The sequence below is a fragment of the Ambystoma mexicanum genome, chromosome 7p (genome assembly GCF_040938575.1).
Source record: "Ambystoma mexicanum isolate Mex_15411 chromosome 7p, UKY_AmexF1_1, whole genome shotgun sequence".
Taxonomy (NCBI): Eukaryota; Metazoa; Chordata; class Amphibia; order Caudata; family Ambystomatidae; genus Ambystoma; species Ambystoma mexicanum.
In genome coordinates, this window is record NC_090939.1 from 858159929 (window position 1) to 858182306 (window position 22378).

The 22378-nt window shown below is 46.4% G+C and overlaps 1 protein-coding gene across 7 annotated transcripts in view; it reads left to right on the plus strand.

Annotated features, from left to right (window-relative positions):
* LOC138526371 (CD99 antigen-like) overlaps positions 1-22378 on the plus strand; it is a 383615-nt gene that overhangs the window by 83210 nt on the left and 278027 nt on the right. For all 7 annotated transcript variants that reach the window (XM_069637030.1, XM_069637033.1, XM_069637035.1 and 4 more), the window contains one exon: positions 21565-21615. In XM_069637030.1, the coding sequence (XP_069493131.1) occupies positions 21565-21615 (51 nt within the window). The remainder of the gene's footprint in view (positions 1-21564; positions 21616-22378) is intronic.

Below are 22378 nucleotides of genomic sequence, written 5' to 3' on the forward strand. Positions count from 1 at the left end.
TCATCGACCAAAACTCGTGTGTTTTATTGGGGTTGGGGTATGATTACATAAGCAAGGAGAGGTGTGGGGGGGGAGACCCCCCATAAATAAAAAAAGAGTTTTGGTCGATGGAAAAGTGGCGATGAAAAGTCCCACGATGAAAAGTACTTTGACGAAATAACGTAGAACCCTTCTTGGGACTCCTGCACTGCAACACTGCAATGGGACGGTTACTGACAGCAACCAGCAATCTTCAAACAAGTGGCATTTCAGTGTTTGAGCTGCTCGCGTCTACCGCAAATAGCACCACCGTGGTTCTTGGCTGTCGAAATGGACTGTCCTGCTTCTGGGGTCCAGTACTCTATTGAGGTGGCTCAGGCTCGGTCAGTCCTGCTTCCTGGTAGTCTGGAGGATCTCCTTGGAGTTCTTGGCCAGCTTAAAAGCAACATACACAAACTGGTGTTCCCCTCCCTGGCTTTACGGTTTCCAGCAGCAACTCTGTGGAAATTCAACCAACTCCGAAAGAATGTCCAGGTGGCTTATTTTAGAGTTGATTGGTCCCACCAACTCAAAGGCAGAAGTCGTCCTTGCAGGGGCTTCCCTGTTGATACGAATTTGGAGTATCCGCACTGCAGCAGGGCTTCACCAGGCGAACCAACGGTCCAGGAGTTGCAGCAGACATTCTCTTCAAGCTCTTCTTCGCTTCCTTCATCCAGTGGTAGACTCTGGCTTCCAAGCCAAAAAGCCTAGCCTTTTATGCAGGTTTCTCCCATTCATTCCAGCCTAGCTGTCAGTCACCCAGCGGGGTGGCTGTCCTTCCCGGACAGTCAGCCAGCTAATCATCGCAGAGTGTATTTTGGGCTCCTACGAGACTAAGCAGAGGGAGTTTCGGGCACCTCCCTCACTTCCTGCACCCCCCCCCAACTTCCTGCACGCCCCAGACACGCTGGAGCCAGAGGTGGGCTTCACTGGTGAATCTTGCCAAAGAGAAGTAAATCTCAAGAAGGACCTTTCCACAAAGAAATGGCGCAAAAAGAAGACCGGGTCCATTTTGACAAAATGGGCACCCATGGGTGTTTTACCAGGGCTGCAATTGCAGCCCAGGGTAAAAACACACAATGGTAGGAAAATCCACTGCCACCAGCCATTACTTGTAGGAAAGGGCAACATACAATTGCTACATGAGAAACTAGACAAAGGGGATACTAGGTAACCACTCCAGCACCCTATGGTAAGATAGTGTGCTGGGTCAAGAAAGTTAGATTTAAACAGTAAAGTCAATTTCACTTCACTGCTCTTGGAAACAGTAGTCATCCAAGAGAAAGGTATTTAAACCTTTGGAAATCTAAGACTTCCCTGTGTCCCTGCACTGAAGGTGCTGTGTGACACAATGTAAAGATGCCTATGGATTTTGTCAGGCTCCATAAAACCAGAAAGAAACAGTTAAAACAATCGTAGTCAAATACATGAGAGAGTGGGGGGAAAAAGGGTCTCAATCTCTCCACGTTAAAAATTAAAAGTTCTAAAATCCAGCAAAGTTGCTGGGGGTCTCTAAGGTAGAGAGGAATTGGCACATTTCTGATAATTCTCCCTAACACTCGCCCCCCCCCCCCGACTAAGGAACAGGAGGATTTAATCTACCCCTGGATGAATCTCCTAAGTCGGTCATACTTCTGGAGAGACCATCAGCATTTTGGTGATAACAACCTGACCTGTGTTCTATTGGAAAATCGAACCCCTGTACGCTGATTGACCATCTTAACAATTTAGGATTCTCCCCCCTCATCTGCATTAACCATCTCAAGGGTTGGCGGTCTGTTTGAATCACAAAAGTAGATCAATATAAGTATGGTCTAAAGCTCTTCAACGACCACACAATGGCAAAACGTTCACATTCTATGGTTGTCCACCTGTTTCAGGGTCCTTAATTTTCCTACTGATGAAGCAGATTGGGTGTTCCCTGCCTTAATCATCCACCTGACTCAGAACTGCACCTATAACTGTATTGGAAGCATCAGTTTGTACAATAACGGATTGGTTGTAGTCAGGAGCTCTGAAGACTGGAGCTTGACAAAGGTATTTCTTCAGTCCTTCAAATGCCTTAGTGCACACCTCATTCCACCTGACCTTCTTGGGGAATTTGTTTGAGGAGATCACAATCAAGGGAGAAGCTATGGTCCCATAGTTCTCAATGAAGTTCCTATAATAACCAGTGAGACCTAAAAAGGCGCTCACTTTGGTTTGAGTAGTATGGGTGGCCCAGTCTTGTACAGCTTTTACTTTGCTAGGCAATGGCCTTATTACACCGCCTCCTACCTCATATCCAAGGTAGAGCACTTTAATCTGACCAATTTGGCATTTACTTGCCTTTATGGTCAGATTAGCCTGTTCAAGAGCCTGCAAAACATATCCTAGGTGGTCAAGCCTTTCCAAGTAGGGCTGAACACTGCAATGGCATCCCAGTATGCCATGCAGAAGTCCTCCATCCCATTCAGAACATGATTCACCATTCTTTTGGAATGTAGCAAGTGCATTCATTAATCCAAAAGGCATAACCTTAAACTGGTAGAGGCTTCCTAGGGTTGAACATGCAGTTTTCTCCTTGGCATGATCTGTCAGAGCTATTTGCCAATAGCCTGAGGTTAGGTCAAATGTACTGAGGAACTTGGCTGAAACAAGTTTGTCCAGCAGTTCATCTGTCCTAGGTAAAAGGTGGACATTTTTTCGTGATGACTGCATCGAGAGCTCTATAATCCACACAGCATCTCGACGCCTTGGATCCTGCCTTTGGCACTAGTACAACTGGACTGGACCATGGACTGGGAGAGGGTGCTATTTCCCCAAGAGTAAGCATCTTGTTGACCTCTCCCTTTATGTGGGTCCTGACATGATCTGACATTCTGTAATCCCTGCTTTTGACAGGGAGACAGTCACCAGTGAGAATTTCATGCTGGCCCCAAGGGGGGGGGGGGGGGGTCAAGCCTGTTGTTAGTTAAAACAGAGGGGCAAACGGATTTAACAGAACTTTGCACTTCTCCGGTTGTTCCAGAGTCAGATCAGAAGAGAGATTGACTCCTTGTATCTTGCCATCTAAAGGTTGTCCCCTGAGGAGGTCAGGTAGGGGTTCACTCTGCTCCTCCTCTTGTTCAGAGGCTAAGAGCAAAGCTCCTAGTTCTGGCCTAGAGATATAACACTTTAGCCGGTTGGTGTGAAAGACCTTGGGGGCCTCCTTAGGGTTGCCGAAGTCTGGCAAATAATTGACCCAAGCTACTCCTCACTGATGATGCCCAACAAGGCTGAAACATGTCTGGGGATACTTGTGGTCTTGTGCAAAAGGGATGTGACCTAGCAGTTCGGGCTGGACTACCCCTTTGGGGGTGGGACCAAGCCTGATTTGCATATGGGCTTTCCCCTTTTGTAATGGCTTGGTAGGCGAAGAACGATGGTCTGGAGGGTTGCGCAGAGCAATGCCAGAGGTCAAGAGTTATTCTAAACCTTCCAGCCATCCACTCTTTTGTTTTGCTACTCTCCAAGTTTGGCCACAACCTTGAAGGGTCCAATCCATTTGTCCTGGAAGGCCCTCTGGCTTGTAGGTACAATAACTGGAACTAGCTGGTCTTGAGTAAACTCAACCATGTTGGTCTTCTGGTCATGCCAATGCTTCACCAGAGCCTGACCTGCTTTCAAGTTGTCAGATGCTTCTGTCATCGTGTGTCTCATTCTCCTTCGGAGACCTAACATATAGTCAGTGACTCTCACTGGCTTGTGGGAGGCAGCACTCTCCAACCCCTCCTTGATTAGGGCCAATGGACCTCCAACTGGATGACCATAGAGCAGCTCAAAGGGGCTGAAGCCAACCCCTTCCTGAGGGACCTCTCTATAAGCAGAGAGAAGGCATGGCAGTAAAAGGTCCCACTTTCTTCTAAGGGTTTCTTCTAAAACACCTATCATCCTCTTCATAGTTCTATTAAACCAACCCATTGGTTTGGGGATGGTAGGCTGTTGACTTGTATGTTACTCCAGTTTTTCCACATGGCCTGCAAGTAGTGGGACATAAAGTTTGATCCCTTATCAGAGATGACATCCTTAGGAAAACCTACTCTGGTAAAAATACCAAGTAGGGCCTTAGCCACTGCCTGAGCGGTAACAGTCCACGTAGGTATGGCTTCAGGGTATCTGGTAGCATGGTCTACCACAACCAATATAAATCAGTTGCCTGAAGAGATGGGAGGGTCTAGGGGACCAACAATGTTCGTTCCTGCCCTCTCAAAAGGTACTCCCACCACTGGGAGAGGCACCAAAGGTTCCACATATTGGCTCCACTCTTGCCAGAAGTGTGACAGGTTCTGTAGAATCCATCTACATCATACCCCATTTTTGGCCAGTAGAATAAAGTGAAAACCTTTCCTTGGTCTTTTTGACCAGCTAAAGAAATCTCATGGGCTAACTGAGGTCTCACCTCCTGGGGCAATACAAGTCTTCTGTAGTCCACTGGGGTAGGCTCAATAGGTACACTGTAGAGGTCATCCTCCCAGTACAATATGTGCTTCCCTGGCTCTTGCCCTTCCAGCTGGGAAGCTGCCTGTTGGTGAAGTTCTTCAAGAGTAGGACACTCTTTGACCCCTGCTGAAGTCTGCCCTATAGGGGCCACCTCCTGCAAGCAAAGTCTGCAGCTCAGGATGTTCTTTAGGATCCAGATCTCCAACAGGGGGAAGGTGGTCTTCTTCCAGCTCTGTGTCATGAGTAGCTGTTTCACTATCCTCTGGTTGTTTCTCACACTCCGCCTCAGCTGGTGGAGGTGTCACAGGTGTGACAGTAGACTGCCCTCTCGGGGATGTCCTGGTGTTTACAGGAGTGGCACCTTTTCTTCCTTCTTTTCTGAGACCCTTTGTCTCTTTCCTTGTCCTAAGATTTGAAGCAGGTCCATCCTGTGTACTGGAAGTTGGAGGTACTTCTGTAACTTCCCATTGAGAGTCATTCAAGGTGAGCCTTTTAAGCAGGTTTCTCCAATTTATTCCAGCCTAGCTGTCAGTCAACCAGCAGGTTGGCTGTCCTTCCCGGACAGTCAGCCAGCCAATCGGAGTGCCTTTTGGTCTCCTAGGAGACTAAGCACTGGGAGTTTCGGGCACTTCCCTCACTTCCTGCCCCCTCAGACACTCTGGAGCCAGAGGTGGGCTTCACTCGTGAATCCTGCCAGAGACAAAATGAACAAAGGGGCCAAACCTGGTTTGGCGCAGAGTAAATCTGAAGAAGGACCTTTCCACAAAGAAACGGCGAAAAAAGACCACCAGGGTCATTTTGACAAAATGAGCACCCCTGGGTGTTTTACCAAGGCTGCAATTGCAGCACGCTGTAAAAAACCCAATGGTCGGAAAATGCACTGCCACCAGCCATTACTTGCAGGAAAGGGTAACATAAAATTGCTACATGAGAAACTAACTAGACAAAGGGGATACTAGGTAACCCCTCCAGCTCCCTATGGTAAGTTAGTGTGTGCTGTGTCTAGAAAGTTAAATTTAAACAGTAAAGACAATTTCACTTCACTGCTCTTGGAAACAGTAGTTATCTAAGAGAAAGGTATTTAAACCTTTGGAAATCTAAAAGACTTCCCTGTGTCACTGCACTGAAGGTGCTGTGTGACACAATGTAACAATGATGCCTATGCAGTTTGTCGGGCTCCTTAAAACCAGAAAGAAACAGAGTTTAAACATTAAAAAGAGAGTGGGGGGAAAAAAGTGTCTGTCTCTCCAGGTTAAAAATAAAGTCCTAAAATCCAACAGAGTTGCTGGGGTCTCTAAGGTAGAGATGAATTTGCACATTTGAGAATTCTCCCTAACAGGAGATCTGCCCCCAACTGTTCGCTTGGAAAAGCGAGTGAATCTGAGGTAAATGAGCGCAGAGCTGGAGAAGGTAGATGTATAGGAAGAGAGAGTTGGGGGTAGTGCGGTCCCAGGCCCCATAAAGCCTTGTAGACAATGCAGAGGGTCTTGGAACATGATCGTTGCCTCCACTGGGATCCAATGAAGAGATTCTGAGCTGGAGAGATACAAATCTCGCAGTCCTGTTTGGGACAGGGTTTAGAGGACGGAGAGTAGATATATTTGTATTTTATTAGTTTGATATATTTTATTTGTATTGCGCCCATACACAAGTGTTTCAGAGCGCGACGAGGCAAGGGAGGGGAAACAAGGGATGACAAAAGATCGATCTTAGTAGGCCCAGTGGCTTTGAGAACGTAGTGCAGGGGAGAGGGAAGGAGTACCGAGGGGCAGGGGAGGAGTGGCAAGTGCTGAACATGTGATAGAACAACAGGTAGTGCGGCCAGCAGGTGATAAGTGCGAGAATAAGGTGTAGACAACAGGTGTCTGATAAGCTCTGGAAGGGGACTGTAGGGTAGCAGATAAAGACCCAATTGCAAGGGTTGCCAGGAGGCAGTGCGGATGTGTGGCTGGGAGGACAGAGATCGGGGCCAGAAATCGGAGGATAACCAGGTGCCCGGTGCCAAAGCAGACAGATTAGCATGGGAGAGGAAGAGCGAAGGGGAATATCTTGAGGTGCTTCCGGAACTGAAAATGGTTCTCCTCAAGTTTCAGGGAGGCTGTTGCAGAGGGTGGCCCCAGCCGAGGAAAGGATCTATCCCCAACTCGTTGCTTGGAGAAGCGATTGACCCTGGGGGAGTTGGAGGTGAAGGAGCGAAGAGCTCGAGTAGGAAGGTATTTACAGAGGGCGAGTTGGAGGTGTTGTGGACACAAGCCTCAAAGCCTTGTGGACAATGCAAAGGGTATTGAATTGCAGCCACTGGGAGCCAATGAAGATATTTCAGGGCTGGAGAGATAAGATCCCAGGGCTTGAGGCCAAGGACAAGTCTCGCAGTCCTGGATGAGCTGCAGAGGGTGGAGGGTGGAGAGTGGTTGCAGGCAGATTTAGAAGGAGGCTGTTGCAATAGTCCAGCCTAGAGAGAACCAGAGCTCTGGAGACAGTGAGCCTCTCGGGGGAAAGTGAGGAAAGGAAGAATACCTCTGGGCAGGTGCAGTTGGTTGTTAGACTTTTTTGAGATGTCAGAGATGTGTGGAGAAAAGGAAAGCATGGAGTCGAAGATGGCCCCGAGGTTCTTGGCCTCGGAAGTGGGAGAAGGGAAGAGGGCCTTGGGAGGCCGGCCAGAGACAGGAAAGGAAGGTGCAGGTGTGCCGATGAGGAGGATTTCTTTCTTACTGGCATTAAGGCAGAGGTTGTTGGCGGCGCACCACTCCTGGATTGCAGTCAGTCGGAGATGAGAGAGGGAGAAGTGGTAGAGGGGAGTAGAGAGCAGCAATGCAGTGGGCGAGCAGTGCCAGGTATTGGCTGAAAAACCAGGGAGAGAGGTTAGACCCCTGGGGAACACCGCAGGTAGAAAGTGAGATGGAGGAAAGGAAGGACCTATTGGACCTGGGAGGGTTGGTTGGACAGGAAGGAGGTCAGCCAGGCCAGGCCAGGGCCTGATCAGTGATACCCAGGTTATCACAGAGGTGATTGAGCAGGATGGTTTACCATGTCAAAGGCAGAAGAAAGATAGTCAGATGAGGACAGATGGGATATTAGAATCCAGGTGGGAGAGCAGGTCTTCACGGATGTGCCGGAGAGCAGTTTCCGTGCTTCTGGCAGCTCTGAAGCCAGACTGATGGTCATGGAGACAACCAACAGAATCAGTGTGAAGATTAAGCTGGAAAATGGCCAGCTTTTCCAGGGGGTTGCCTAGGAAAGGAGTGATGGAGATTGGGCGATAGTTAGCCGGGCAAAAGGGGTCGGCTGTGGGTTTCTTGAGAAGAGAGTGCACAAGAGTGCTTCCGAGGGGAGGGGAAGGCTCCAGGGCGAATGAGTGGTTGCAGATGTCAGCCAGAGCAGGAGCAAGGGTGTCAATGTGGTCCTTGATGGTTTTGGACGAACGGGGAAGTACCTGTTTTGACAAGACTTTCATAGATAGGACTTGTCTGGAAATCTCGTCGGGAGAGAACAGAGTAAAAGATGAGAAAGTGGGAGGAGAGGCGGCTGCATGGGGGCCAGCGGTAGCGGAGAGAGTAGGGGTTAGGGGAGGAGGAGGAGAGGACGAGAGGGTGGACAGGATGTCCTGTGTTTTTTAAGATGAAATGCGAGGCAGGGGCCGTGCAGAGGGCCTCGGAGACGACAGGAGAGGTAGTAACTGCAGCAGGGTTGGTCAGCTCCTTGCAGATTTTAAAGAGTTTGATAGAGTTGTTCGATGCTGCAGAGACGCGGGCTTGGATATGGGCTCTAAAAGGAGCCGGTATTGCCTTTGGAGCAGGCCAGTTTGTCGGAGGATGCACAAGAAGCCCACCATTGCCTCTCAGCCACCCTACACTTGCGTTTAAGGGTAACTAGGTCAGAGCCGTATCAGGAGTTGCACTTTGCTTTGGGCTTCAAGCGGATCCTCATGACTGGGCAAGAACATCAAGAGTATCGGAGATGGAAGAGTAGATCATGGAAAGGGCTGTGTCAGGATGTGAGGAGGCGGAGGAGTAGCTTGAGCTCAATGGACACACGTTTCATGGGTCGGATGACCGAGAAGGTAGGAGGCAGTGTTGGAGTTGGCTTGGCCTGAGGGGTAGAGAGGGAGAGATGGGAGGAAAGGAGAGAGTGATGATGCCAGGGGAGGAGTGGTCAGAGGAGTAGAGAGGGGGAGGTCTGAAGAGATCAGAACAGAGAGTGATGATGCCAGGGGAGGAGTGGTCCGAGGAGTAGAGAGGGGGAGGTCTGAAGAGATCAGAACACACAGAGTGTGCCCTGCAGAGTGAGTCGGGCCAGAGGGGGGAGAGAGACGCAGAGGTCGCGAAAGATTCAGAGGAGGGACAGGAAGCATCCAGATGGATGTTGAGTGGTTGAGGCCATGAGGGAGGAGGAGGGGTCCGCCCACTCAGAGTAAAGAGGTGAACGACCAGTTGGCCGATAGATAGTAGCCACGGTAAGAGAGTGGCCAGGAGAGAGAGCCTGCAGACAAGGCATTTGAAAGAGGAGTGGGCCTGCATAGAAATGAGAGGCAGGAATCCATGCCGGGAAGATCAAGGATACACTCCCTCCGGAACGGTTGGATCTGGGCGCAGAGAGGATCTTGTAGCCATCAGGAAGGAGAGTGTCAAAACTTGAGCTGGCTGTGAACCATGTCTCGGTGAGACCAAGGACATGGAGGTCAAGTTCATCCAGGAGGCGGCAGATGTCAGAGGAGTGTTAGACAGCTGAGAGTGGCAATATGGAGAAGGTTGCCATCCTTGAAGGACTTCCGGGGAGGGGTACAAATCAGATGTACATCCTGCGTAGGTGTAGGAGGAGCCTGGGGGGCAGAGGGGTAGAAGAGGAAGGAGAGGGCAAGGTAGCCAAGGAGGCTGAAGAAGGGAGAGACTGGACAGCAGGAGAAGAAAGGAACTTGATAAGTCATGGGAAGCGTCTATCAAAGAGAAGGTTGGCTTGAGGGCCTTGGACCATGACTGTGCCATTACAGTAGACATTCATGATTACCTTAGATGAGCGGAAGGGGTCCAGGAGTGCCTCCCAATGGGTGCCACCATTAATGGGTGAGGAAGAGAAGGGAGAGCGCACAGGGACCATATGAGTCCAAAGGTCTGGCAAAGGAACGACAAAGAGGATGTTGGTGAGGTTCTGTCTGGAGGAAGCGCTGGAGTAGGTGTCTACGATAGGGACAGGGTTAGACGCCAAGATATCCTTTTCAAACTTTTTCCTACCAGCCTTCGTGCGAAGGGTAGGATAGTCAATGGGGAAACAGTTCGAAAAATTAGGAGAGACAGAGTGCCATAGGTGTCGTGGAGGAGAGGGAAGAAAAGGAGTAGTGGGAAGGGGAGATGGGAAGGAAGAGTCAGGAAGATTTAGAGGGAGGGCCAGAGCTCTGGAGACACTGAGCATCTGGGGGAAAGTGAGAAAAGGAAGATAACTCTGAGAAGGTGCAGCTGTTAGTTTTACTTCTTAGAGATGTGAGGCGAGAAGGAGCGGGTGGAGTCGAAGATGACACCAAGGTTCTTAGCCTCACAGGTAGGAGAAGGAAGAGGGCCCGGGGGGGGGGGGGGAGAGAGGGGGAGAGGGGGAGGGGGAGGGGGAGGGAGGGACACAGACAGACACAGACAGACAACCTATATGGCATATTTGATGAATTATTTGTTTGTACAAACTTTTCGTACAGCCCAAGTTTGGTCAACTATCCCATTCGGTCTTTTGGGGTATTTCCTCCCTGCGCTCCCATTGTGGATGGTAGGTCTCTACTAGACTTTGGATTTCTTCACACTGGCCTTGACCAGACATTGGCTTTTCTCAGTAATCTCTCCAGTCCTTGGGTTTCTTTAATATTCAGGTTAGGCCTCGCCCAGATCCTTCATGTAGAGGGTATTCTGTCCCCCCTCATTCAGGTTTCTTTTTCAGGCAGACGATATTCTGTCACCCTCTTGCCATGGGTCATTTCTGGGAGTGTAGTCTTTCTTAAAGTATCCTTCTACTTGGCTCAGGACCAAGAACAAGGCCTTTCTCCTTTCCAGCAGTTAATATTCCTGTGGATCAGTACACTTATTCTACCTTCTGCTGAGTAGCTGATACTGGCCAAGTGATCGGCTACCTCCTCCTAGGTTGCAGAATTCCTGTGTATGCAGGAGTGATCTGGCTTTCCAGATCTTCTCCTCTCCACTCTTGAATAGGTCTTCTGAGGATTGGCTCTTTAAATCGGCCCTTTTGATTGGCTAGGCCGAATGGTCTTCTTTTCATATAGGTCCCCCGCTTATACTTTCCCTTATGGATATTTGAATTTGCGTGTTGGATTCTTGTCACAGGGCTTAATTGAGAGATTTCTCTCACCTGTTTTATCCGCGTCTACAAATGGGGTTCACATTTTTGTCACCCTCTTGGAATTCCTGTGAGGGTGCCCATGGTGTAGCATATGTTCAGGAAGCTGAACCGCAGTGTTGACTGCAACTCTCCTCGACAGTGAGGGATGCGGTCATCCACATTCTAGTATGTCGTCAGTTCCCCACCCAATATATCCAATGCCTCCTCTGGCTCATTTTATCCACTTCCCTCATCTTTAATGGAAGCCCCTCCCTTTTCTCTTCTAATAATGCCTATAGTTTCACTTTCTCATTTTCCACTCGTACTTCTACAGGCTTTTGAAGACTACATTTTGCTGCCATTCAGAAGTTGAACAGTCGTAGATGGGGAATTGGCAAAAATATTTGTTTCAGAACACCCCCCTCCCCCCCTTTACGTCCCCATATAGCTCAAGGTGGGAACCCTTAACAATTTGAGGGATACGTGGATCTGATGTCCCCCTCAAGGTGGTAGATTTATTTTGATTCTCAATGTTTCAGGGATTGAAAGATTAAATATGAAACCTTTTCGGCATGTATTCGTTCATCGCTGGGGGAAGAAAGGTATGACTGAAAGTCTCTGTTCTGTGACCTTGTGCACGAATGCCAAGGTGGCTACAAGCATTTCGGATCAATGGAGCCTTTTCAAAATCTGGCTTGAAGAGTGGCTTCATGAAGTTATTCCCCCCCTCCCCCCTCCCCTTCAGCAGTGTTCAATCACCATCCGTGGTTTACTCGGCATTTTTTCTTTTCACAGTTGATGAAACTACCAATTTCATATGGTTGACTGCCTCTTTTTTTGCAAGGTAACACAAGACATGAAGCACTTGTTGAATGATTGGCAATAAATCTAGCAAAAAATAGGGGCAATGCATATTTGACACTTATTTTTAAGTTTGTTGCTTTATAGAAGGCCATCTGCTTCGGAATCCGGTTTCAAAACTGCCAGGCACGCTCCACCCACCTTTCGGTCACCTAAACCTTTTACTTTGACTTTAGTTTTGCTGCCTTCCCTGGTTTTCTTTGGGGCTTTCTTAATGGTAGGCAAGATTGTATGTAGTAATCCTGTGGGAGACTACACCAACATTGTCCTCTTGGCAATAAGGAACCCAACCTTTGGTATAGGCCTGTACTACACAAGTTGGTAGTGACTGAGCAGCCAGGCTTATCTCAGCAGGGGTCAATGTGAGCTGTAGAGATGCATCATAGGTATTCAGTGACAAGTAGTCAAATAACACTATACTCAAGGTTTCTTATTAAAATGATTTATTAATTTAACAGTCAACTCTTTAAGCTTTCTTTAGAAAGGGCAAGTTGCAACAACTAAATACACTTCAAAAATACTCATTCAGGTTCAGTTAAGTAAGTAGATACCTTTTTGGGATGACGCACAGACAATTCCTACACCCTCGGGTGACTTCAATATCTAGGACACTGTGGACATTGATATATCGCGTTGATACTTAATGCAATACCGGGGTTTTGGCACAAAAGGAAAAAGAGGTTGTGAAGGAAACTAAGGTTAACGAGTTCCCCGGAACAGGTAAGCACTTTCACAATCCCCCAATGAAATCAATGTTAAGCCTTTCCCAGCAATACAAGTAATTTATGTATGACCTCTGTAGGGACAGATGCACACGAAGTCAAAGGGTCAGAATCTGCACGGAGCCAGGACCGCCAATGTCAATTGAGCAAAGTCTAGGGGAGCTGAGACACTTCTTGAAGATTTAGCAAAAAGTCTTGCACAATGTTATCAGGGTTTGTAGAAACAAAGCACTTGTTGGGCCACATGCTGTAAGACTTGTGCAAAGCTGCAAGCCACTCTGCAGGAAAAGCAGCTACTGTAGGTCTCCTGCGAGAATGAACAAGCTACACAACCAAAAAATTAAGCACCCCTTTTAGTTAACACAGTACCTTTTGGTTGGAAGAAGAGACTTCAGCTGGCTTCTGTTCCTGTTGCAGTTCTGCAGATCCGGTGTTCCTGGGCCTCGTGGGGACAAGAGGGAGGACGTCTGGGGACTCGTGCACTGCGGTTCGAAGGTTGGCAGCAGCAAAGGGCTCTTTTCAATTCAGCAGCACTTCGCGGTTTCAGCTACTCTCAAATAGCACCACAGCGGATCTCGCACTTGATGCGCTTCTGGAGTGCAGCACTCTGGTGAGGTGCCTCTGGCTTGGGTAATCCTGCTTTGGGATCTTCGTGAAGCTCTGGCTCACTTAAAAATGATGCACTTGATTCTGGAGTTTATGGGCCCTGGCACTCTGTTCCAGCAGCAGCGAGGAAGTACAGCCAGCAAGGAGGGGGTTACAGGTAAGTTCGTTTTGAAGTCTATTGGTCCCACCAACCCAAGGGGAGGAGTCGTCCTTTCTGGGCTTCTCTAGTCGATTTTAGAAATTTAGAGCTTCAGCACTGCAGAAGGGCTTCACCGGGCAAACCAACGGTCCAGGAGGGTGCAGCAAGCTTCTCTTCCAGTTTCTTCTTCGGTTCCTTCGTCCAGTGGTCGACTCTGCCTTCGTCCCAAAAGACCTCGCCTTTTTATGCAGGTTTCTCCCATTCATCCGCAACCTGGCTGTCACACAGCAGGGTGGCTGTCCTCCGAGGACAGCCAGCCTGCCAAACACCTTTGGGTGCATTCCTGTAACCAATGTTACCACCATGTTGGCCTTCTGGTCCTGCCAATGTTTGACCAGAGCCTGACCTAGCACATAGCCAGTGACTCTCACTGGCTTAAGGAGCACTCTCCAACCCTTCCTTGATTATGGCCAAGGACCTCTAAGCGTACGACCATTGAGCAATTCAAACGGGCTGAAACCAACCCCTTCCTGAGAGACCTCTCTATAAGCAAAGAGAAACAGTAGAAGGTCCCACTTTCTTCTAAGGGGTTCTTCTAAACTTCTCGACCAACCTATTGGTGTGGGGATGGTAGGCTGTTGAGAACTTGTTGGTCACTCCACAGTTTTTCCACATGGTTTGCATGTAGTGGGACATACAATGTGTCCCCCTGTCTTAAATTACCTCCTTAGGAAACCTAACCCTGGTCAAAATACCAAGGAGGGCCTTAGCCACTGTCTGAGCAGTAACAGTACTCATAGGTATGGATGGCTTCAGGGTACCTGATGGCATGGTCTACCACAAACCCTATCAATTGGTTGCCTGAAGAAGTGGGAGGGTCTAGGGGACCAACAATGGCAATCCCTACCCTCTCAAAAGGAACTCCCACCACTGGGAGAGGCACCTAACATTCTTGGCTCCACTTTTGCCAAAAGTCTGACTAGTGTGACAGCTCCTACAGAATAGATCTACATCAGACCCCATCTTGCGCCATTAGAAATACAGAGATATCTTGGTCTTCTTAAAGCTTAAGTGACCAGCCAAAGGGATCTCGTGGGATAACTCTAGGAACTGGGGTCTCACCTCCTTCGGCACTACAAGTCTTCTGTAGTGTCCTGGGGTAGACTCAATAGGTTTACTGTAAAGCCTGTGCTTCCCTGACTCTTGCCCTTCCAGCTGGGAAGCTGCCTGTTGGGAAAAGACCTTCAAAGTAGGACACTCTCTTTGACCTCTGCTGAAGTCTGCCCTAGAGGGTCCACCTTCTGCCAGTAAAGACTGAGGCTCAGGATGGTCTTTAGAATCCAGATCTCCAACATAGGGAAGGGCTTCTTCCAGCTCTGTTTCAGCAGTAGCTGTTTCACCACTTTCTGGTTGGTCCTCCCACTCAGCCTCAGCTGGTGGAGGGGTCACTGGTTTGACCTTGGACTGTCCTCACAGGGACGTCCTTGTCCTTTGACGGGTGTGATACCTTTCCTTCTTCCTGAGACCTTGGGTTTCCCCTTTTGTCTCTTTCTTTGGCCTGGAATTAGAAGGGTGTCCATCCTGCGGACTGGGAGGGGGTGGGGGGGGGGGTTTAGAGGAATCTCTGTAACCTCCCGTTGAGTCATCTAGAGAAGCCTCTATGGTCTAGTTTGCTCCTGCTTCCTTTTACTGGGAGGACTGGGGTGCTTGATACAAAGAGTTTTTAAGTCATTCCCCAACAGGACTCTTCCAGGCACCTCATTTTGTACACTGACAGGCAGGCCTCCAGATAAGGTGGGTACAAGGCCTTTTTATGCATGAAACTCTTGTAAATGCGACAGCTCTATTATTTTTTTGGGGTACATTTACACACAGGTTTAGAGCAGAGGGCAATGCAAAAGGTCAGGTTCCTTGATAAAAATCAAAAGAAGCCTCCTAGTTTCCATCTACATGGATGTAATTGCAAGCCACCTTTGAAACAGAATGTATTTCTCTGAAGTCTTTCAAAAAAGAAACTGCACACTGTGATAAAAAGAATGGCTTCTTTACATTCAGCTTTAGAAGCACTGTGCATAATTTCCTAGAATTTTAGGATTGTATAATTAATAAGATTGAAAACTAAGTCGCAATTGAAAATGTATATTGTGTAACAAATTATGCTTTTTTTTCCCCAGTGAAAGCAAACCAGTATTGCACAATTGCATTTTCAGAGTTCTGGTGCTGTGTACATATTTAACATGCAGAGGCAGGTCATTTTTAAACTAATAATTTAATTTACACTCTAATTAGTGTGTAAAATGATGGCTATGCACAGTCTAGATTACATCCATTCAACCTTTCAGTCAATGGGGTACATTACTTTAAATGGTCAGTGGCAGCAGAGTCTTTGCTTAAGGGTGAGTGATTGTCATTACACCAATCACAGGTGTTCTAGCTTCTCAAATCTTCAAGACTACATTTAAAAAATCCAAAACCTGACTCTCCAGGAAGCGCAAGCGCTGTTCAAAAACAAACAAATGAAAGCTACATTTGTAATTGAAATAGAAACTCAGCAAAACCTGTCCTTGTGATAATCCAGATAGGTATTTAACTTCATGTAGTGCTTCATAAATGGTTTGTCCAACATCTAGGTACTGTGGTTATTATACCTCAGTCGATACTCAGTCAACCGACCTCTGAAGGATGTTAGCCAATAAGATAGCTCAGCCGGTTGAGCACACCGTGCTGCAATCTGTGCGTGATCTGTAGGTTGCAGGCTCGAATCCCGGCAAGTCCAACTCCGCCTTTCATCCTTTCGAGGTTGATCAAGGAGTACCGACTTGTTGATGTGATAAATATGTTCTATGTTTAGCGCTTGGCCAAAAGCGCTATATGAATAACCATTTGACCATTAGATTAGATGTAGAATTTAGCATGTAGTCATTGCCTGCCTCTCTGCACTGTTGTAGCATAACATTAGCATACCATTAGGTAGTAATGGTGCCAGAAAATGAGAACTCATTAAACATCAAATGACAATTCTGCTATCAAACCTCAAAACACACAATACAATTCATGTTTGCTTTACTATGTAATTGGCTAGGTTTTTGTGATTACAACATTTAAATATATACAGGAGAGATCAAATGGCCAGACCTTAGAGAAATAATGAAAGGTGTATTCTGTCACAATGCAGAAAGCTGCCATACGGTAATGATTTCCATACAGTTTGTGCATGCGTCGGCTGGATGTCACATACATTTTACTCTCTTGCAAAGGAGAAGTCATTTTTACTCTCTTAAAATCACATTTACTCTCAAATTTTATAAACGGGGAGTAAAATACTCCCACCTCAAAATCTTATCTGGAGCACTGCTGACAGGTATTCTAACAGTCATGGTTGCATTGGATGAGAGCTGGCAGTATTGGAACCATCTGGATTGGGCTTCCTGTAAGTCTAGTGGGAACTTTGGGTGCTTTAGCAACATCTTTGGGTTCGAAAACGCTTTCATTAACCACTGTAATGCTTGCCCCAGTGTCTCTAATGGCAGGAGTCTCCTGACCATTTACAAGTACACTGTCCTTGTAGTATTCTTTTTGTGTTGTCTGGAATGGAGTTGTACACAGCCACATTCTGCTGTTCCCACAGACCCTGGGACACTAAAGAAACTTTGGCTGAGACTCCAATGGGGTCTTCAGTCGATAGTTGAAAGTAACCACTTGCCATATGAAATTCTCCCTCAGGGATGAAGGATAAGGAGGCAGTGCGAACCCCTGAAGGTTTATCCTTGCATCTGGGATCCCCATTCACATGGTCAGTTGACCCACAAGCATAGCATTTACCAAATGCTTTCTGGAATGGGGCTTCTGCTGACCTCCCTCTGGTTTGGTACCATAGGGTTCACTAGACTTTGGTTTCCCTTGGAATTTAACCTTATTTTGTTTGTGGCCCTCTTTTGGATGGTTGGAATTAGAATTCTCTTTTCCCTCTTTCTTGTGCTGCTTCCCCTCATCCTTTTTGTGAGTGGCCCCAGAATCCTTGTGAGTAGCCTTGTTGGCTACTCACAAGTAGGGATGTAACGGTATAATGGTATACCGTTAAAGATACCGTGAACCACTTAATTGAACAATAATAACCGTCACATTGTTTATACCGTTCATACCGTAAAGTGTGCTTTTCAAACTTCAATTTGGAAAGGCTGCAGTAAGCAAGTGCTGCGCAGTCTTGGTCTTGCGCTGTTGGATGTGCCGTCTGCCAAGTAGTTTCAGTTGGAGCAGTTTTTAATGCCATTCCATAAACCACACATGCCTGACACAAAATCAATATGTTAGCAATAGGAAGAATAGATACAGTGCCAAGAAGGAAAAGGGGTTACTTTGGGTTGGCGGCTTTGGGGTTTATATATTTATAATGGATAATGTTCTCTAAACATATGGCAATGGGGGATTTCCCTGGTTCTATTATTGAATTTACATATAATAAGTCATACTGCGAAATTCACTCATCTCTGTGGGTATTCGCTGCTGCCATACCAAAGGGTAACATGTCTGTGATTACTGAACACCTTTTGGCCCGCAAGTAAACTAAAGGCTGTAACGTAAAGAGAGTGTGTGTCTGTGTGTGTCTGTGTGTGTCTGTGTGTGTCTGTGTGTGTGTGTGTGTGTGTTTGTGTGTGTATATGCGCACAAGCGTATACTACCATCAGCCTCCATTGATGGGTGGCATGCAGGTTATCAAGATGGCAACATGTTCATCTTCACCAGTAGCCAGTGGGGGAAGCAAAAAGCCTAAATGACCACTTAAGAAAAGCTATTCAGTTTGCTTTGCCAGTTGCAGCAGGGCTCCCCCCTCCTCCTCTCCACACGTCTGTTTGTGTTTGGTGGAAGCAAGGCATTTCAGTGGAAAGTATGTTGGAAAGCCCAATTCTGGCCCTGGGTGCCTGGTTTTGTTTGTGATGCTAAATCTGTCAATTTATGACCTTTTAGAAAATATTTGTTAAGATTATTTAACTCCACCTGCTATACCGCGATAACCATGATATACCATCATTTGGCAAGAAGGTTATCGTACCGTCATAAAACTAATACCGTGACACCCCAACTCACAAGTCAGCATCCTTTGCTATCTTCTTGGGATCAATCTCTTAAGAGTCAGCCAAGTGCTGTCTCAGCTCAGGAGAGCAGGCATCAAAAATAGATTCTAACAAAAACAGATTTCTCATTCCTTCAAAGGTGTTCACTTTGTAACCCTTAACCCAACCATCTTAAATTTTTCAAACATTCACACACCCAGGTAGCCCAAGGGTTACCATTAGCCTTTTTGAGGATCCTAAACCTCTTGGGGTACTTGGAAGGAGTTTTCCCAAATCTGGCTATTAATGCAGCCTCAAATGTTCATACTTTTTTCTCGCAAGGACACTCAACTCGAATATAGCATCAGTTGCACTCTGGGATATCCTAGACAAAAGCCAGGGACTTAACTCATTCCCTCTGATTCCCTGAATCTCATTATTGTATTCAAAAGCACTCAACCAATCCAAAATATCTTTCTTCACATCATATGTACTCACTGCTTCTTTAAGCAGGCGAAACCGCTTGGGACTGGAACACCTAGACGACCCTTGGGAGGAAACGGATTCAAGAGACAGTCTTTGCATATCTTTCTCATGCTGCATTTCCAATTCCCTGATTCTGATGTCTTGATGTTTGGCTTCTCTTTTGAACATCCAATCTTTTGGTTTCCAATTCTATTCTCTTTATCTCAAGAGAAATATATTCGGGACTCAGTGGTGGACCTGGTGGGGTGCCAGTGGAAAGGGCCCGAGGTAGTAAGGCAGGTTGAGATAGACAGATCCTCGCCCTGAGACTCTTCTACTTCTCCTGACCCTATACGATCATCCTCATCATTTTCCACATTTCTTGGGTTAGTAGGTGTTGCAGGCCTTCTACCCAAACTTTGGTGATTCAACAACCTTGTAATCGACACATTTTTCTTTCCTTTTACAGCAAGACCCCTCACTTTACACATTTATTTCAGTTAATCTACTGTTAAAATGGTTATGGCTTCCTGACTGAAGTTATCCACATTGGCATGTTACAATTGAGTTTTACTTTCTGATGGAGCTTAGCCTTGTGGAGGTTTAGTTGGACACAAGCACAAACACTCAATGTAACAACTCTACACAAATCCTCACCGCCTACCACCAGTGTTAGGCAAGATTGTATGTAGTAACCCTTTGGGAGACTACACCAACATTGTCCTCTTGGCAATAGGGAACCCAATCCTTGGTATAGGCCTGTAAGAAGCCAGGCGTAACTCAAGAGGGGTCATTATGAGCTGTAGAGATGCAACATAGGTTTTCACAGTGACACGTAGTCAAATAACACTTATACTCAAGGTTTCTTATTAAAATTATTTATTAATTTAGGTCAGTCTTTAAGCTTTCTTTAGAAAAGACAAGTTGCAACAATTACACACACTTCAAAAATACACTCCTTCAGTTTCAGTCAAGTAAGTAGATACCATTTTGGGATGACACACAGATAATTCCTACACCCTCAGGACACTAAAGCAATACTGGAGTAATGAAACAAAAGGAAAAGGAGGTTAGGGAAGTAAACAAAGGTTAACAAGTTCTCCGGAACAGATAAGCACTTTCACAATCCCCCAATGAAATATAGGTTAACCCTTCCCCAGCAATACAAGTAACGTATGTATGACCTCTGTAGGGACAGATCAACACAAAGCCAAAGGGTCAGAAGAGTCTGCAGGGAGCAAGGACAGCAATGTCAATTGAGCAAAGTCTAGGGGAGCTGGGGCACTTTTTGAAGATTTAGCAAAAAGTCTTGCACAATGTTATCAGATTTTGTAGAAATGAATCACTTGTTGTGCCACAAGCTGTAAGACTTGGGGGGGGGAAGCAAAGCTGCAAGCAACGCTGCAGAAAAAGCAGCTACTGTAGGTCTCCTGTGAGAACGAGCAAGCTACGCAACCAATAAGGTAAGCACCCCTTTTAGTTAACACAGTACCTTTTGGTTAAAAGAAGAGATTTCAGCTGGCTTCTGCTCCTGTTGCAGTTCTGCAGATCCGGTATTCCTGGGCCTCGGTCGTGTGGACAAGAGGGAAGAAGTGTGGGGACTCTTGCACTGCAGTTCAAAGGTCAGCGGCAGCAAAGGGCTCTCTTCAATTCAGCGGCACTTCGCAGTTTCAGCTACTCGCAAAAAGCACCACCGTGGATCTCGGACACTTGATGGGTTCCCCTCGCTTCTGGAGTGCAGCACTCTGGTGAGGTGCCTCTGGCTTGGGTTGTCCTGCTTCGGGAGGGTCCTTGGGATCTTCCTGGAGCTCTGCTCGACTTAAAATTGATGCACTCGATTCTGGAGTTTCTGGCCCTTGGCACTGGGTTCCAGCAACAGCAAGGAAGTACAGCCAGCAGGGAGAGGGGATTTTCTAGTCTATTAGAAATTTGGAGCTTCTGCACTGCAGCAGGGCTGCACCAGGCAAATCAACGATCCAGGAGGGTGCAGCAAGCTGCTCTTCAAGTTTCTTTTTCGGTTCCTTCATCCAGTGGTCAACTCTGCCTTCGTCCCAAAAGACCTCACCTTTTATGCAGGTTTCTCCCATTCATTTGCAGACAAGCTGTCACTCGCATAGCAGGGTGGCTGTCCTCCAAAATGGGCATCCATGGATGCAATAATGCAGCTGGGGATTCAGCCTGTGGTAATAACGCACAATGGTAGGAAAAATAAACCACTGCCACCAACCATTAATTGTAGTGAGGGCAACATAAAAATGTTACATGAGAAAGTACACCAAGGGGATACTAAGTAACCCCTCCTCCACTCCACATAAGATTGTGTGTGCTGTGTCGACAAAGTGAAAAAAGTAAAGTCAATTTGACTTTACTACTCTTGGAAACAGTAGTTTATCCAAGGGAAGGTATTTAAACCTTAAGAGAAATCCATAGGACTTCTCTGTGACACTGCACTGAAGGTGCTGTGTGTCTCAATACAAAATGTGATGCCTATGTAGTTTGTCAGACTCCCAAGTCATAGAAACGCGGAGTTCAAATGAGAGAATGAGAAAAAGGGCTTACAAGTCTTGAGAGTCCAGCAAGAGAGCTTGGGATCTCTATGGTTGAAGGGAATTAACATAGAAATGAGAATTCTCCCTAACACTTAATAAGCCAGTATGTTTTACATTATGTAGAGCTATAATGGTGCTTTCAATTCTGAGAGAAACTATTACTCAGCACTGATCTTTCGTAGTGGGTTTATAGTTTTTTTGCTAGTAAGTTCACGATTATCCTTCCTGGTGATGGGAATCTAGAGAATACCTTGTACAAATCATGTTGCTTGTATGTTTCATAAAATTGAGTTTTTACCTTGTAAAGTTGGTAGACTTTTTCATTTACATGCAGTATTGCTAATGCGCTGAAACTGTTTTTTTTTGTTTTGTTACTTTAGCACCCCCAACAAAGAAGCCAGTTCCACCTTTGAAGCCAGATTCTGGAGCCGGTGAGTTGAATTGCAATTAAGGAGAAGCCTTTACGTGCAAGTATCATTTAAAACCTGTCAGCTGTGTGGGGGAACCAATGGCATGCTGTGAATCGTGAAGAGTGGAAATACTTGAGCCAATGCTTGTTAACCACTGAGAATTCCATTGAGTGACATTTCATTGCTTCATCCGGTAACAATCGTGTACAAATCCCAAGGGAGGATCCTCTGTCTAAGTGCCTGTCTCTCTGTTGTGTTTTCCGATACATGTAAAACATGTTTATGGTTGAAATAAACAGGATGTGGTGAAATGTCAAACCTGTGCCAGCTACTGAAGACATTATTTGGCAAGAGAATATTATATCTAATGCCGATTAACTTTCTGCAGCATATACCAAGAGGGATGGTTGCCTTCACCAGGTAACCAATATGTGTCAACTCGATTGCTCATTGCGATCTTTGAGGATTCCAGGCTAGAAATAACTATATTGTGCTGTTTTAATATCTAAAATGAAAAGAAGTTTATGTAAATTGTAGGACATTTCAGTGATTTATTGTTTGAATTATTTAAGTTAAAGATCGAGCCAAGTTCAAGATCGAGCCTACTTTTAAGAACGTGCATGTGTTTCGCTTTCACAGTGGCTTTGTAAAGGCTGATTCAATAAGGAAAGGAAGATTAACTTAAAGGTGAGGCAGTATTGCCTGTAAGTTATAAACAAAAGTGCAATATAAAATTTGCATCATGATATCAATTTAGACTTGATATTCTCGACATGAAGTAAAA